The 18,483-nt window shown below is 39.6% G+C and overlaps 1 protein-coding gene across 4 annotated transcripts in view; it reads left to right on the forward strand.

The window, feature by feature from the left end:
* The first annotated feature begins 7,272 nt into the window (after positions 1 to 7,272).
* The window catches only part of RIC1 (RIC1 homolog, RAB6A GEF complex partner 1), a 136,501-nt gene continuing 125,290 nt past the window's right edge, over positions 7,273 to 18,483 (forward strand). For all 4 annotated transcript variants that reach the window (XR_005831860.1, XM_040620312.1, XM_040620314.1 and 1 more), the window contains exon 1: positions 7,273 to 7,624. Coding sequence is in view for 3 of the 4 variants with exons in the window: in XM_040620312.1 (XP_040476246.1) it covers positions 7,481 to 7,624 (144 nt within the window). In the remaining variant the exon portion in view is untranslated. The remainder of the gene's footprint in view (positions 7,625 to 18,483) is intronic.

Consider the following 18,483-nt stretch of genomic DNA (forward strand, 5'->3'; position numbering starts at 1 on the left):
TCTATAGATGATGATTACCAATATCTTGATGGCTGTCCCTCTAGACTTTCTTTTAATAACATGCAGCCCAGGGGCACCTGGGTGGCTCAGTTGGTTAAGCACCTGCTTTTGGCTCAGGTCGTGTGATCCCCTGGTTCTGGGATAGAACCCAAGACAGGCTCTGAGCCCTGCTGAGCTGGGAGTCTGCTTCTCCCTCTCCCTCTCCCCTGCCCCACTGCTCATGCTCTCATTCATGCGCATGCTCTGTCTCTTTCTCAAATGAATAAAAAATCTTAAAAAAAAATCCATATTCCTGTCGGGTCTGGAAACTGGACTAGATACTATTAAAGCCCATTCTGACTCTGATGTCATACTTGTAAGAGTTTTGCCATTCTTTGAGCATAAGGATTAACTCCGTTCAGACTAAAATTACATCCTCTGAAACTTCAAAGCTCGTGAACAAATCTTTAAGTGCAAACCTGCTGACATGACATAGTATCAAAGGCAATAATAACATTTCTTCAAAGATTACATACAGACGGCCAGCAAGTATGTGAAAGGATGTTCAATATCTCTCACCATCAGAGAAATGAAAATCAAAACCACAACGAGATGTCATCTCACATCGACGAAGACAGATACTTTTTTAAGAAGTGGAGAAATTGGAAACCTTATGCCCTGTTGGTGGGATCATAAAATGGCACAGCCTCTATGGAAAACCACATGGAGTTTCCTAAAAATTAAAAATAGGACTACATATGATACATACAGCAATTTCACCTCTGGGTATATGTTGAAAGCAGGTATTTGAACAGATATTTGCACACCAAAGTTCACAGCAGCTTTTTCACAAGAGCCAACATGTAGAGGCAACCCAAGTACCCATCAATGGATAAATGGGTAAACAAAATGTGATAGGTACACACACACACACACACACACACACAACGGGATATTATCCAGCTTTAAAAAGGAAGGAAATCCTGTCACAGGCTACAATGTGGACGAACCTTGAAGACATCATGCTGAGTGAAATAAGCCAGTGATGAAAAGACAAATACCATACAATTCCATCGATGTGAGGAATCTGAAGTAGTCAAAAAAAATTCACAGAAAGTAGAATGGTGTTTGTAAGGGGAAGGGGGAAAAGAGAAGTTACTGTTTAATGAATATAGTTCCAGTTTTGCAATATGAAAAAGTTCTGGTGATTTGTTTCACAATTATGAATGTATTTAAGCTAGTGAACTGAACACGTGAAAATGGTTAAGGTGGTAGATTTTATGTTATGTGTTTACCACAATAAAAGAATATAAATCAAATTAAGAAAAATAAAATATATTGCTAAGTAAGAAAAAAAAGAATGTAAACCATACTAAGAGATAATAAAAAGACAGCCTTGCCCTTTTCTAACATTTTGGATTGTCACGAAACTGAGGTTATACAGTTAACATTAAGGTTTGGTCTGATAAAACATTTTCATGGAAATTGCTAATTTCTAGAACTATATTCACTCAGGGTTTTTAATTCTTGAAGTTGTCAGATTAAACCTAGTGGAAAACATAACAATAATGGGACAGAAGTAAAAATTATTAGACACTGGAATGGATTGTTGTAAGTAGGCATTAAATTTGACTCCAAGCTAACTGATAAACATGAGAGATAAAGAAATAACACAATGACTGTGGATTTTTGTCCAAACTAGTGAAGACATGTTTGTCTGAATAGAGAGGGAGAAGGAGGAGGAGAAAGAAAGAGAAAGAGAGAGAGAGGCCTAATTAGAATTATGGTAAGCTCTCTACTATCTCACACAATGGAGTTAAACAATTTTTTTTCAACTCTTCTTGCTATTTTAATAAAGAATGCACATGGAAAATTCAGGTATGACATTTTTTATAATGGAAAATGAGACATAGTCAAACAGAACAATTGTTATTGTTGGTGAATTTGAGTGAAATTCACTCAAAAAATTGCTGTGTCCAGCAATTTTTTTTTTTTTTTTTTAAATTTCTAAGAACAAAGTGAGGGGAGAGAATAGTAACTCTTTTCCCATTTCGCTTGGTTAGGAATCAGTAGGCTTTCTCACGGTTTTTTCTAGTTCATATTCCTGCTCCAGCCCAGAGTCTTGTTTACAACCACAAAGGCCCATTAAAAATAAGCCACCCTCCCTTTATGGTTAATTGATTTCCAGTCATATTTAACGCTGTTGGGAGGATTGGGGACAAGGTAGCCTGGTGAGTCACATGTGACCAAAGTTACTGAGATGCTCTTTTTATTATTATGTTTTTTAGCTATTTATTTTTAATATTTTTTATTCAAATTCATTTAATTAACATATAATGTATTACTAGTTTCAGAGGTAGAATTCAGTGATTCATCAGTTGTATATAATACCCAGAGCTCATTCCATCACGTGCCCTCCTTAATCTTCATCACCCAGTTACCCCATCCCCCCACCTACCTTCCCCTCCAGCATACCTCAATTTGTTTTCTATGATTAAGAGGTTTGTCTCCCTCTCTGATTTCATCTTGTTTTATTTTTCCCTCCCTTCCCCTCTGATCCTCTGTTTTGTTTCTTAAATTTCACATACCAGCGAGATTATATAATTGTCTTTCTCTGATTACTTATTTTGCTTAGCGTAATACTCTCAAGTTCTATCCACATCATTGCAAATGGCAAGATTTCATTTTTTGATGGCTGAGTAATATTCCATTGTATGTATATACCACATCTTCTTATCCATTCATCTGTTGATAGACATCTGGGCTCTGTCCATAGTTTGGCTATTGTGGACATTGCTGCTATAAACATTGGGGTACAGGTACCCCTTTGGATCACTACATTTGTATCTTTGGGGTAAATACCTAGTAGATGCTGTTTTTAATTTAAATGTTTATACTTTTTATTACTGAAAATTTCAACCATATGGAAAAGGAGAGCAAGTAACACAATGAACTCCCAAGTACCCATCACTTAGCTTCCAAGATGATCAACTCATGGCCAACCTTGTTTCATATATAATTCCACCTTCTCCACTCACCCCAGGCTACTCTGAAGCAAAACTCAGACATCATATCTCTTGTGCTCGATATTCATTACCCATCTTCCAAGCAGGATAAGTGATAATCAAGAGTCCAGCCCAGAAGCAAATATATCAATGGCACATAATGAGAGTGTAATAAAGATGAATGTTAAAAGCATATTAAAGAGTCATAAACTAAAGCACATTATCTTCAGTGAATATTTTCATCATCTTTTATGGAGGTCCCAAACATTCGGAGTGGTGTGCTCACAACCCAGATCCGTCCTGGTTCTGTGCCATTTGTCACAGGTCTGTGATCGTGTGAAGCCCACAGGGCCTACTTTTGGTCTGGTGACGCACAGTGCCTTTCCTCCTAACCCTCCTTTGACTAGTCTTGGGACCGTGTCTGACACTCCACGTTATTGCATTTACTCCCTTTGACCTGCCACCATTGCGGGCCCCACCGAAAGCAGGACAAATGGGATTTTATCAATCACTATCAATTTAACTCTGTTTCACATAACTTTTTTTTTTCATTACAAAAGTAATATGAGTTCATGGTAGACAATATAGAAAATATAAAAAAGCCCAAAAGAGAACATAAACAGCACCCATAATCAGGGGTAAACATCAGTATGTTAGTGCTCGCCTTCCTTTTTTTTTTTTTCTAGGCACACATACATTTTTCCTCCCATGAACATAGGATATTTTACATTTTGTCTTTAATTTGCTTTCATTACTTGATATTGTAAATATATTTCTCTATGATTAAATATTCTTCCCCAACATAATTTTTTATTTTTACAAACTATTCCATTCTAAGAAAGTACTGTAATTACTGTCCTTTTGGGGACATTTAGATTATTTGCTCTTCATGACACTTTTGGGGGGGTACTTTTTTTTTTTTTTTTTTTTTTTAGAGAGATTGAGAGTGCACACATGAGGCTGGGGGGAATGAGGGGAAGGGCAGAGGGAGAGGGAAAGAGAGAATCTTAAGCAGTCTCCACGCCCAGCGTAGAGCTGAATGCAGGGCTCAATCTCATGACCCTGAGATCATAATCTGAGCTGAAATCAAGAGTTGGACACTTAACCATCTGAGCCACCCAGGCACCCCTGTGGGGTACATTCTTCTTCTTTTTTTAAAAAAAAAAATTTATTTATTCATTTGAGAGAGAGAGCACAAGCAGGGGGAGTGGCAGGCAAAGGGAGCAGACCCCCATTGAGCTAGGAGCCCAACATGGGGTTCGATCCCAGGACCTGGAGATTGTGACCCGAGCTGAGGTCAGGCGCTTAACCATCTGAGTCACCCAGGTGCCCCTGTGGGGTACATTCTTAAAGCTAAACTCTGTGCATACCAGTGTTTGTTTCCTTAGAAAATAATCATTGGATAGAAATAATTGGGGCCAAGGGTATGCGTAAAGATCTCTTCATTTTTAAATGTGATTCCAACTACATTTTAGAAAAACTGTACCAAATTATACTCCTGCTAACAGTTTATAAATGTACTTCTGTTTCTGTACACCCTTACCAACATTATTTCTTATAAGAAAGAAAAGTCTGTTAGTTTGAAAACACACACCTGTTAGTTTTCATTGACCAGCTTAGTCTTAGGTCAGATAGAGTTCCGTAAGTTTGACTAACTAGTGATAGTGCTGGGATAGGAGGAGGAGAGGAAGAAACAGGGCATGGAATTGCTAGTATACTTTAAAAGTAAGGTTAGAATACGATATTTGAAAGCTGGAAAAGTCAGTCCATAAATTTCTACCACAATGTGGAACTCTTAAGGGCAGTGGAGAGTCAAATATGGCACTAACCCCACCCCAGCCCCTCACTGCCTCAGCCACTAGCAGAGTTCAATTCAGTCGAGTCTCAAGATAAGTGGGTCTGGGGGCGCCCGGGTGGCACAGCGGTTAAGCGTCTGCCTTCGGCTCAGGGCATGATCCCAGCGTTATGGGATCGAGCCCCACATCAGGCTCCTCCGCTACGAGCCTGCTTCTTCCTCTCCCACTCCCCCTGCTTGTGTTCCCTGTCTCGTTGGCTGTCTCTATCTCTGTCGAATAAATAAATAAAATCTTAAAAAAAAAAAAAAAAGATAAGTGGGTCTGCAGGAAGAAGGAGCACTTCTCTCCAGGCTCCTCCACCATGCTGGTACTGTTTCCTCATTAAGAAAGTGAGAATACACATCACACCAATATTATCCACATTGAAGGTTTACTGTGGAATTAAATCAGGTCATGTATTTGAAAATATTTTGTAAACCTGAAATGCCACAAGAGTGTAGCAAGGGAATTCGATTCTAAAGTCAGCAAGTAGGGGCACCTGAGTGGTTCAGCCGGTTAAATGTCCGACTTGTATTTCCGCTCAGGTCGTGATTTCAGGGTTGTGAGATCGAGCCCCACATTGGGCTCTGCGCTGGGCGGGGAGCCTACTTAAGATTCTCTCTCTCCTTCTGCCCCTCCCTCCTCTCTTAAATAAATAAACTCAGCAAGTGAAGTTAAAACTGAGTGCAAAAAAAAAAAAATACTTTGAAGTTCCTTAAATTAAGCATGTGTGCTGTAAGATGCTTTCACTTAGAAGGCACATGAGAATAAAGTCCCTGTGAAGGGGAGCTGGGACAAATACATTCTCAGTAAAATTGCCAGAGGAATTGCTGCACTGTAACTGATTTTCATTTTCTCTCTCTTTCTGCCAAGTGCATAACTGAATCTGAGTAAGTCAGATGAAAGTATGATGCAACACTGTTTTTGTTCTATTTTGAAGTCAAGAAGCCTCCCTGGGTCTCTTTATTTGTCTAATGGTGTACTTCAGCTGGATCAGGGTTCATCCAATTTTCATTTGACACATATTTTCTGAGTTTACTATTCTCACTGTGTTCCAGGCTGGGGCGGGGGAGGAAACAGCAGGAAGGAGACACTGTCTGACCACAAGGGGCCAGTGAGTGGTGAGGCCGTTTCAGCTTTGATTCGATGAATCCTGGGTTCTTTGATCACCTTCTGGGGAATGCAGTGAATGTTTAAAAAACTATGGAAAAGTTACATACTTTGTTATGAATACCAGCTGCAACGCTACATCTGATACGTATTAAGTTACTTTGTTTCCTCTTTTGCTGTTTGTGTTGCTACTTTTTAATGTAACATTTGCTTTAAACCTGGGTTAACCCAACTATTTTTTTAATTTAAAAAAAAGTGGAAAAATGCAAACAAAAAGAGCAGACAATGAGAAGCAAGTCTTTTAATCTAGACCTCCCCCTTCCCCCTCTCTACATACACTCCATCCCCATTCACACCGTCCTCCTATCAGAGGTAATCGCTGGGTCAATACTTAAAAAGAAACAGTTGTTAAGGTGATCTCTGGGGTCCAGAAGTTAAACAACCAACTACAGAGACTCTAAAATCCGTTCCAACTCTAAAATTATGTCCAAGTCTCGCAGCGTATACTCTACTGAGGGTGCAAAAAAGAGACAGCCTTGTCTTGTCTAACACTGTGGTTGATAAAGGGACAGATGAATACAAATTGAAATCAGAAACATGAAGGAAAGAGGACAGGGCTCAGACTCTTTCACGTAAGTGGTTTATTTACGGATCGAATAAAAGCCCCCTCTGGGCTGTAAACTCCACGAGGGCAGGAACTCCATCGCGAGCTTTCACTGCAGACCTTGGCACACAACAGGGGCTCAGTGGGCAAAGGACCCCACAACCCAGCCCCGGGGGGGATGGGGGGGAGCTGGCAAGCCGGGAAAGTCACGTGACTCGAGCTCCCCGGCAAAACCGCCCCCTCTACCCCCGTGTTGCAGCGCCAGGCCCGGCCCACAGGCCTCACCAATCGGCGAAGGAAGTCAAATTTGGCTAGGCCGGGCGACAGGCGTGTTCCACGGGTCCAGTCAGTCCGCAGCTGCGTCTCGCTGCGTTCAGCCCACTTTCCTGTAAGTCTCAGGCGGTTGCCCCGCCCCCGCCCCCCGGCCCAAACAATATGCTCCAGATTGCAAGTGGGAGGTACAGAGGGGCAAGAAGGGGACAAAAGCGCATGCGTATTGACGCAGCGCGGCGGTCGCTCGCGAAGATTGGGGCGGAGCTTCAGAAAGCCGAGCGAGGGGGAGGGGAGAAGCCTCCAGTTCGCGTGCGCGCGGCAGCCCTCCCCGGCCCGACCCACGCGGCGCGGCGTGGTGACGCCCGTGCGGCCCGAGGAAGGGGTGGGGCCGGGCCGGGGCGGGCCTCCACGCTCCTCCCGCCCCCTCTCCATCCCGACTCTCCCTCCCCCTACTTCCCCCACACTGGGCCCGGTCAATCCGAGGGTTCCTTCGTCGCCCAGCTTCGCGTCGGCCCGGCCCGGCCAGCGGGCAGATGCCCCGAGCTGCCGCTGCCGACGCTGACGACTCGGCCGGTGGAGGTGTGGGAGGCGGGCGTCCGGCCCCCGGCCGCTGAGTGTGACGGACGGGGCCGGGGGCCGCCGGGCGCCGCGGCGTCGGCGGCTCCGCGCGGACCATGTATTTCCTGAGCGGCTGGCCCAAGAGGCTGCTGTGCCCTCTGGGGAGCCCGGCCGAGGCGCCTTTCCACGTTCAGTCCGACCCCCAGAGGACTTTCTTCGCCGTGCTGGCCCCGGTCCGCCTCAGCATCTGGTACAGCCGAGTAAGTAGAGCCGCCCGCAGCCTCTCGCCGCTCCCTCCCCGGAGCCCTGGCACGGTCCCGCCCTCAACTTCCACCCATAGTCCCGCGCCCCTGCCCCTTGGCGCCGACCGGCGGGTCCTCGCCGGCCGCGTGCCCGTTCGGCCGGGGCTCGGGGGCAGATGCGGCGGCAGCTGCCGAAAATCCGTGCGCCTCCCCGCGTCGGAGCGGCGGCCGCGCACCGCGCACACCCCGCGCGCCCCCTTGGCCGAGCCCAGACTTGCCCTCCGCTCCCTTCCCCCATTCCCGGAGGAGCAAATTTGTTTAAACTTTCCACAAATAGAAATCTGGGCGCTGTGAGTTCCCAGCCCTCCCCTGCTGAAGGCCGTGGTTCTGGAGTTGGGGAAAGCCTATTGGGCTTCACCCAGTGCCAGACTTCCTAGGCCTGCGAGAACTTAGTTCTAGCAGCCGCAGCCAGGATTTTTTAATTTTTACGAAAGGTCTGCTTGTCCTGCTACTCGCTTCACCCCCAAACATCTCCTGCCCACTTTCGGGCTAGTCCCCTTCTCCGCAGCTTTCGGTCTCTTCGTTAGAGAATTGTAGGGGGCTTCGGAGGAGCGGAAGTTGAACTCAAATCTGTCCCCGCTGCTCCCAGGTATTTAACACCTGGAAATAACAAGATTTGGGAAAAGCCTGTAACTGAGTTCTGTGTTTGCTTTCTGCGAGTTTTGGTTTTTCATTCTTGTATCTAATTACCAAGTACTTAAGAGAAAAAAAAAACACTTCAAAAATAATTGGTGGTTGAGATACACCCCATTTTCCGCGAACGCTTCTCTAGGTCAGTCTATAAAAGCGACAGAATAAAAAAAAATGTTCTTGGTTTGGGTTTTTTTTCCCCCTCCCCAAAGAAGGCAGTACTAATCGACGTCAGAGCGAAGTTTTTCTCTTTTTATAGCTAACTTGTCCGCGTGGAAATAGGTTGTGACCTTGGCTCTATTACATCTATGTGGCACACTGGCTTTACTGGCTTGAGTTAAATTAGTGAAAACCCTCAACTGTCTTTACTGACCATTTGAATACTTACATAAAGTCCTTGACTATTCTCACACACAGCCCTGGTAAAAGTGATGGTGGGATTTAGATATTTCTGTTATCTTTTTTTATGTGACTGTCATAGTTAGGCTGTAAATCAGACTATTTGCCGTTGTTTGGGTCGCTTTAAGTTTTAAATATATATCAAAACAAAAGAGGTTGTTATATAACCAGCAGTGTGACTGTTGTGTCTGGTGTTTGATTTCATTTTTGAATATGTATATTGTATATCATTTGGTTTTTAAATGAGATACTATTTCATTTACATTGTGTAGCCAGTAGAATTTTTGATTGCTTGGGCGTATATAACTATTATCTTTAAAGTACATGCAGAAAAAAATAATTAGAACTTGAATTTAAATTGTCTTCTGAATTGAGTATGAATTTCACTCTAACAACCTAAAATTTATCTCTAAAAAGGTAGACCTAATTTAAGTTTAGGCAGAACTAACTTATATGAGGGGTGAATAGACCAGAAGCCTGTAGGTTACTTTATTGCTCTATAAAAGAAACAAAAATGTACCTCAACTTTCTTCGGTATATTGTGAGTATTAAAAATCTGTTTTTGCTTTTGCAGTTGGATACTATGTAAATTAGGCAGTCATGGAATTTAAAACAATTCGTACTCCTTCCTTTAAACTTACATCCTACACGTAGATACCTACTTTCTACGGAAGTCCTGGGGTCACTACCATTAAGACCCAATGTGCAAAGTTAGGTCTAGGGAATCGGGGGGGGGGGGGGGGGGTTCACAAGTATAAGGTGAATTGAAATGCAAGAATACCTTAGGGAAGGTTGCATGTTACTGTAGGCTTTATGAATGGTTAACCTTGATCTCTGGCATCAGCTTCATCACTTTAAAAATCAAGTATTGGATCAGATGATTTTAAGGTCTGTGATTATATAGTTGGGATGATGGGAAACAGGTGCCAGACTCCAGCTTTGAGTCTCTTCTGCCTGGAATATGCCTGTTTTCACTCTCTGAAAGGTGTGTGTGTGTGTGTGTGAATTTCTAAACTTACTGAAACTATGTAAGTTAAAATCAATTTCAGTTAGCAAACTTCTTTTAAAAGTGAAAACACCTTTAGCTAAATTGAAAAGCTGTCAGTTACTACACAATTTTGAGTGAATTGGTTTAAAATGTTCACATGAGAACACGAAAGCCTTGCTTTTGGAGAGATATTGTACATACAAGTAATTTTATAGAATAAAGTGGATATTGAAGATCTAAAGGGTTTTATGGAGTTGAAGTCTTAAAAGCTGTTTGAGGGCATTTGGAGACAAGGAGAGACATGCACAAAGAGGTGAGGATATAATATGAAATGCTTACTTGAAATTTTGTTGGGTCTCTCTTAGTAAGTTAAAGTTACTTAGGGATGAAAGAGAAAACGTGCATTTAATAGTCTAAGCTGTTGTTCTGTGGTTTTTAAAAAAATGTCCAAAAGAATTGCTGTGTTTAAAATGTTGATTAGTCATGACAGTATAAAAACACTAAAGTAAAATCTCTAAGAATAACTTGTATACATTTTATGGGTCTTTTAGTGAACTTTTTTGTACCTCTTATAGTTACTATGTTGTTTAGATATGTGTTTTTTTTTTTTTTTTAAGATTTTATATTTTAGAGAGAGCGCGTGCAGGGGTGTGCGTGTGGGGAGGGGCAGAAGGAGAGAGAGAATTCCAAGCAGACTCCCTGCTCAGTTGCGCGGAGTCACCCATGGGGCTCAATTCCGCGACCCTGAGACCATGATCTGTGCCAAAATCAGGAGTCTGATGCTTAACCAACTGAGCCATCCAGGTGTCCCTGTATGCGGTTATGAACAAAAGACTTCTACAGATACTCACTTTGCTTTTTTATTTTTAGTGTGAAGGTGTAACTTTTTTTTAGTGTAACATCTTGATGTAAATTTGTTTTCTCTACTTTTTGATTCTACTTAGAAGTTCTAAAACGCTCAGGAATTTACAGCAGGGATCAATCATCCATATATTTTGGAACCCAAAAAAAGGTGCTCAAAAAATGGTTTTAGCACATGTATGTTAGATTGGGGTGGTAGAGATATTTCTTAATTGATGGAGCAATTGACTGTATTTCTGCTAAGGGTATTGTAAAAGGACTAGTTTCAGCTTTGTGATTGAAGTTGCGGTTTAAGTCATGTTATGGTTTATGACTGACCCATTTATGAGTGTTGTGGGAGATGGTGTTTTGTATTGTGCTAGAGAGCCTAGAATTATTTCTCTAATACACTGTTGAACTATGAATATTAAAGTCCACATATGTGAAACACAAAATGTTACCTTAGAATGTTGTGATTCTAAATTAGTCTTATCTCAATTTTCAGGTCATTATTTCATATATATAAATTACCCTTAGTAGTATTTTTGAACACCTTCTGTGAAAGACAGGGTAGATAGGTAAATATGAAAGGAATGAAGGGGCATGTTACACGTAACAGAACAGTCTATCCAAAGATGTTAGTGTATTAATATGATAAATGAAAATTTTGTGAGTTACCACTGTGAAGGTTGCTAATAAAAAGCTGAAATAGGCACATAATTACTGAGCTTATGAAATGAATTATGTGTCTTTGAGTAACCCTGACTAGAAACTTATGTTCTCATTGGTGTATGCTAATAATAGAGAACAAGGAGATAGATGTTCAAAGAGGCTACGTTGTAGAATTAGGTATATGGTTAACTGTGAATCCTCAGGAAGGTCATTCAATTTGTTACCTACATTTTCCCTCTCCCCTTTCTTACCTTCTCAACTCTGTTCTATTGCTGACTGCCTCCAGAGAGCCTTCTGTGTAAACTCACTGCTCAGAAGTCCTTTAAGGTTCACTGTTGGTTGAAGAATGAAGTTCAGACTCCTTAGTTTGCTATCAGAGACACTCCCCTCTTGGGATGATCACTTGCCCCATCTCTGCCTATCAGAATATTATCCATCCTTTAGTTTCTGTTGAAATCCTGCTTTCTCTGTGAGTTGTTATTTATCATAACCAGAAAGGTTCATTTTTTTTGATGAACTAATGTTTGTATTGTAAGCTTTGCACACATGATTTTTTTAAAAAAAAGATTTTATTTATTTATTTGAGAGCTAGCGAGAAAGGGAACACAAGCAGGGGGAGTGGGAGGGGAAGAAGCAGGCTCATAGCGGAGGAGCCCGATGCGGGGCCCAGTCCCAGAACGCCGGGATCACACCCTGAGCCGAAGGCAGACGCTTAACAACTGAGCCACCCAGGTGCCCCTGCACACATGATTTAATTCTCCAATTAGATTTTAAGTTTCTGGAGGGCAGAGATGATCTTCTTTTGTACTATCCATAATGCTTTGTACAAAAGCTTATGTTTAATAAGTATTTTAAAAAATAATGAATTTAGGGTATCCTATGCATAGCAGAGAACTTTTTAAAGGTTTAATAAATAGAAGGTTTTTAAATGTTGACGTAATAAAAACAAACATGGTAGTACTAAATTACAAGTTAAATTCAGAAAAAGTTAGGGGCGCCTGGGTGGCACAGCGGTGGAATATAAAAAAGCCAAATGCATAGAAAGACAGACTAGAATGGTGGTTACCGGAGGCTAGGAGGCATGGCCAATAGAGAGTTGTTTAAAGCGTACAGACTTCAGCTGTAAAGTGAGTAAGTTCTGGGGATGTACTTAAAAGTTGCCAGGATAGTAGATCTTCAATGTTCTCACTATGGAAAAGAAAGGATAAACATGGTGCAGGTATTGGCCAACACTGTAGTGGCAATCATTTTGCAAGATATGAGTGCATCAGACAACATGTTGTACATCTTAAACATATGCAGTGTTGTATGCCACTTATAACTCAATAAAGCTAAGGGGAAAAAGTGGTACATGGTAAAGAGTCCTCTACCAAAACTTAAACTGTTGTACAGTTTTATAACCACCAGTTGAACTCCTGGTTCCCAGTCTGTGTTTATATTGAAGTGATCTGTGGAAAGGGTGGTCCCACCAAAAAAAAGCAGTATAAACATTTAAATAAAGACATTTCACCCATCTTCTTCAGGTGCTTGTGAATCATTGATGTGACCCATAGTACAGGTAAACATTCATTCTGAGTTTACTGTGGACTAGGTGCTTTACATCATGGGAAGCAGTGGTTCTTGAATTTCGGTCCTTCACATGCCTCATTCATGATTTTTGCCCTATCCTTTGATAGTACTTCTCCAATCTAACTTTTTTTTTTTTTAAAGATTTTATTTATTTATTCGACAGGACAGAGACAGCCAGTGAGAAAGGGAACACAAGCAGGGGGAGTGGGAGAGGAAGAAGCAGGCTCCTAGCGGAGGAGCCTGATGTGGGGCTCGATCCCATAACGCTGGGATCACGCCCTGAGCCGGAGGCAGACACTCAACCTCTGTGCCACCCAGGCGCCCCTCCAATCTAACTTTTAAACTTGAAATTCTTTTTCAAAATAATTTTTGTCATTGCAATAAATGGAAAGCTAGCACCACTTGGATGAATACAGGGTTACTGTGTGAGGAAATAAAATGAAAACAATGTTACGAAAATCTAGGTTCCTGCCAAAGGCTCTTTCCTTTGTCTTAAAAGGAGCAGTTAGCAGATACATGAGAAGTGTTCAGAGGTAAACTAGCACCTCTGACAGATTTCCTCTTTACCTAAATCAAAAAGATTGAAGAAGAATTGGAGAAATTATTTTCTCACTGTATGATTAAATAGTATAGTGACTGTCACCTGAAATGGTGGTATAGGAAATACTGTGTTAAGGCATTGTATTTACTGCTAAATATGCAATTTATCAAATCAGAATAAATTCACAATTTAAAAGCATTTAAAAATAATCTAGAATTCAAACTTGCCACAAAGTGAGAGAATTAATTAAAAATACTTTATTGACTATCAAGCATCAGTTGTTTGGGATCAGGGTATGTTACCTTTCTTTTAAATTTGTCATAATTGCTTTGAGTTGCTATCCCAAACCTGTCTCACCCAGTGATTTGCCTTATATCCATAATAAATCATACATAAATTTACATATGAGATTTTGAATATTACTGTGGATATACAGTAGAATTTGCTGTGGTTTAATTTTTTAACAGCTTTATTGAGGTGTATAAAATAAACATTATAAATGTACACTGATTTTTAATAAATTCATAGAGTTGCACAACCATCATCACAGTCTAGTTTTATGACATTTATAGTAACCCAAAAAGTATCATGCTCATTTGCATTTAACTTCTCCCGCTCCAGCCCCAGGAAACCATTGGCCTTTTTTTGTCCCTTTAGATTTGGCTTTTCTAGAAATGTCTTAGAAAGGTAATCCTATAATGTGTGGTCTCTTGTGTCTGGCTTTTATTTAGCATACTGTTTTTGTGGTACTCCTTTTCATAGCTGAGTATTATTCCATTGTGTGGCTGTACCACATCTTAAAAATCCATTTACCAGTTGATAGATATTTGGTTGTTTATGTTATGGGGTCATTGTGGGTAATGCTGTTGTAAACAACTGTATGTATGTCTTTGCAAAGATGTATGGTATTACTTCTTGTGGGGAGATACTGAGGAATGGAACTATTGGGTCATCTAGTAAGTTGATGTTTAGCTTTTAGGAAACTGCCAAACTATTGCAAAGTAGTGGTAGCATTTACAGTCCTACCGGCAAAGTATGAAAGGTTCTGTTTCTCCACATCCTTCTCAACACTTGTGTTTTAAGTCTTTTTTATTACAGTCAATTTAGTGGGTTTGTACTGGTATCTCATTGTGACTTTAATTTGTACTTTTCTAATAACTGAGAATGTTTACCATCTTTCCATGAGCTCATTAGTCATTTGTATGCCTTATTTGATGACATGTCTATTCAGATCCTTGCACCCCCCTTTTTTTAATTGGAGTGTTTTTGCATTAGTGAGTTGTAAGGGTTCTGGATTTTCAGGTTCTTAGTGTCTTTTGGAGAGTAAAAGCTTAATTTTGATGAAGTCTAGCCTTTTTTTTTTTCTTCTTTTATGAATCATGCTTTTTGTGTGCTGAAAAAGCTTTTGGCCAATGCAAGGTCATAACATCTTATGTTTTCTTTTATAAGTTTTATAATCTAAGCTCTTATACATAGGTCTGTCATCCATTTTGAGTTGACTTTTTTGTTTGTAAAGATCTAAGTTCAGTGTTTTTTGTTTTCGTTTTAGTGTTTTTAACCTGTAGATCCAACTGTCTTAGCACAATTTCGGAAAGACTCTTCACTATTCAATTGCATTGGTACCTTTTTCAAACATCGATTGACTGTAACAATAAAGGGTTATTTTTGAATTTCCTATTATGTTTTATTCATCAATATGTCTGTTATGCAAGCATCACACTGTAGCTTTGTAGCAAGTTTAGAAAAAGTCCTATTTTGTTTCCAAAATTATTTTGCCCATTCTAGATCGTTTGCATTTCTGTATAAATTTTAGGATTACCTTGTCAGTTTCTACCAAAAACAAAACAAAAAAAACCCCAAAACAAAAATCGGGATTTTGAGAGGATTGCACTAGATCAGTAGAGAGAATTGGTATCTTAATGGTATAGAATATGCCAGTCTGTGAACATGCTATGCAGTGTTTTTTCATTTATTTAGATTAAAAATTTTTTTTTCTTAGCGTTATTTTGTAGTTTTCAGCACACAGGTCTTCACTTTTGTTAAATTTATTCCCAGGTAATTTTATTTATCTTTTGTGATGCTCTCATGATGTAATTGTTAATTTCATTTTCAGATTGTTATATGTATATAGATGCAAAATTGATTTTTGTATATTGCTGTTTTGGAGCCTTGCCAAAACTTAATTCTCATAGGTTTTTTTTTGTTGTTGTTGTTGTTTTCTTAAAGATTTATTTAAGAGAGAGCACGAGTGTGCATGTGCAAGTCGGGGAAAGGGCAGAGGGAGAGGGAAAGAGAATCTCAAGCCGACTCTGTGCTGAGCACAAAGCCCTACACGGGGCTGATCTCACAACCCTGAGATCATGGCCTGAGCCAAAACCCAACAGTTGGATGCTCAACCAACTGAGCCACCTGGGTGCCCCTCAGCTTTTGTTGTTGTTGTTGTTGTTGTTAGAACTAATAAACAAGTTCAGCAGAATTGCAAAGCACAAAATCAACATGCAGAAATCAGTTGCATATCTGTACAATAACAATGAACATCCAAAAATGAAGTTCAGAAAACAATTTACAATAGCATCAAAAAGAATTAAATACTTAGGATTAAACTTAACTAAGGAGGTGAAAGACTTGTATGCTGAAAACTATAAAACCGTTGCTGAAAGAAATTAGAGATGTAAATAAATGGAAAGAAATCCTATATTCACAGATTATTAAGATGCCAGTACTACCCAAAGCAGTTTAGAGATTACTGTGATCCGGGGCTTTCTTTTTGATAGAAATATAAAAATCCATCCTAAAATTAATGTGGAATCTCAGGCATTTCCTCTCATCAGTTTTGGTAAAATTTTAGCAATTTTGTACATCTTTTCAGAGAGCCAACTTTTGGTTTTACTGATCTTTTACTGATCTATTTTGTGTTTTCTGTTTTTTTCTGCATTGATTTTTAAATTATTTTCTTTGGGTTTGGTGTTGTATGTTCAGTGGGTTTGGACAAATGTATAATGACCTGTATCTGTCATTGTAATATCGTGTAGAATATTTTCCTTGCCCTTGCAATCCCTTGTGCTCTGCCTATTCATCTCTCCCCCACCAAACATTTGATATGCACTAATTTTATTTTCACTTCAGTTTTTAAAATTTAATCATTTCTTTGAATCATTACATGTGTTATTTACAAGTATGTGGTTTAATTTCCAAATATTTGAGGATTTCCCAAATTTTTTGTTATTGATTCCTAACTTAATTCCATTGTGGCTTGGGACTATGCATTGAATGATTTTATTCCTTTAAGGTTATTAAGACCTGTTTTATGGATTAGCATATGCCTTGTGTTGGAAAATGTTTGATGTGCACTTATAAGGAATATTCTGCTATTGGCAGAGTGTTCTCTAAATGGTAGGTTAAATTGGTTGACATGGTTCAAGTCTTCTATATCCTTATTAATGTTCAGTCTAGCTCTGTCAGTTAATGGATAAACAAAATATGTACACACAATGGAATATTACTCAGCCTTAAAAAGAAAGCAAATCTTGGTACATACTAGAACATAAAAGAATCCTGAAAACATGCCAAACGAAATAAATTTATCACTAAAGGACAAATATTGTGTTTCCACAACAGTGAAATTCATAGAGACAGAAAATAGAGCAGTGATTGCCAGGTAACAGGACAAGGGAGAATTAGAGTATTATTATTTACTGGGTATGGAGTTTCAATTTGGGAAGATGAAAAACATTCTGGGAATGGATGGTGATGGCTTTACAACAATGTGAATGTACTTAAATCCACAGCACTATACATTTAAGGATTAAAAAGGTAAATTTGTTATGCATATTTTACCACTTTAAAGAAATGAAAAGTAGAGGCGCCTGGTTGGCTCAGTTGGTTAAGTGTGTGCCTTCGGCTCAGGTCATGATCCCTGGGTCCTGGGATCAAGTCCCACATCGGGCTCCCTGCTCGGTGGAGAGCCTGTTTTTGTTTATCCATTCATTCATTGATGGACACTTGGGTTGCTTGCATCTTTTGGCTGTTGTGAGTAATGCTGCTGGAACGTTTGTGTTCGAGCCCTTGCATTTGGTTCTTTGGTGTATATATCCCAAAGTGGAATATGTGGAGTATATGGTAATTCTATGTTTAATTTTTTGAGAAATTGCCATACTGTTTTTCTCAGTGGCTGCACCATTTTACATTCCCACTGGCAATGCACAAGGGTTCCAGTTTCTCCACTTTCTCACCAATACTGTATGTATTCTTTTCTGGGTTTTTTTTTTTGTTGTTGTTGTTGTTGTTCTTTTCTGTTTCTTTTTTTTTTTCTTGTTCTTTTCATTTTTCACCATTGAATGTAACATTGGCTGTAGATTTTTCCTATATGGCTTTTGTTATGTTTAGGTGGTTTCCTTCTGTTGGCAGTTTGTTGAATGTTTTGATCGTGAAAAGGTGTCGAGTTTTGGCAAAGGCTTTTTCTGAATCCATTGAAATGGTCGTGTGTTTTTTTCTTCATTCTGTTAATGTGGTGTATTACATTGATTTTCATGTGTTGAATCATCCTTGCGTTCTAGGAATAAATGACACACAGGTCATAGTTTATAATTCTTATGCGATTGAATTTGGTTTGCTAGTGTTTTGTTGAGGAATTTTGTGTCTGTATTCTTTAGGGATATTGACCTGTACGTAGTTTTCTTTTCTTGTAGTTTCTTTTTCTTTAGTATCAGGGTAATGTTGCCTCATAGAATAAGTTAGTAAATGTTCCGGCCTCAATTTTTTAGAAGAGTTTGAGAGAAGAATTGGTGATAATTTTCCTTTAAATGTTGGTAGAATCCACTAACCAAATGGTCATGGGCTTTTCTTCATTGGGAGGTTTTTGATCACTGATTCAGGATTCTTACTAGTTATAAGTTTATTCAGGTTTCTATTTTTTTTTTTTTTATGATTGAGTCTTGGTTGTTTTTAAGAATTTATCCATTTCACCTAAAGTTATGTAATTTGTTAGCATATTGTTCATAGTAGTGTCTTCTTGCTCATTTCTGAGTTTAGTTTTTTGAGTCTTTCTTTTTTCTTTAGCTAAGGTTTCATAATTTTGTTGATCTTTTTGAAGAACCAACTCCTGGTTTCTTTGATTTTCTCTCTCTTTTTTAAAAAAGATTTTATTTATTCATTTGAGAGAGAACACGAGAGAGAGCG

This window comes from Ursus maritimus, unplaced genomic scaffold, assembly GCF_017311325.1.
Source record: "Ursus maritimus isolate PB19 unplaced genomic scaffold, ASM1731132v1 scaffold_34, whole genome shotgun sequence".
NCBI lineage: Eukaryota > Metazoa > Chordata > Mammalia > Carnivora > Ursidae > Ursus > Ursus maritimus.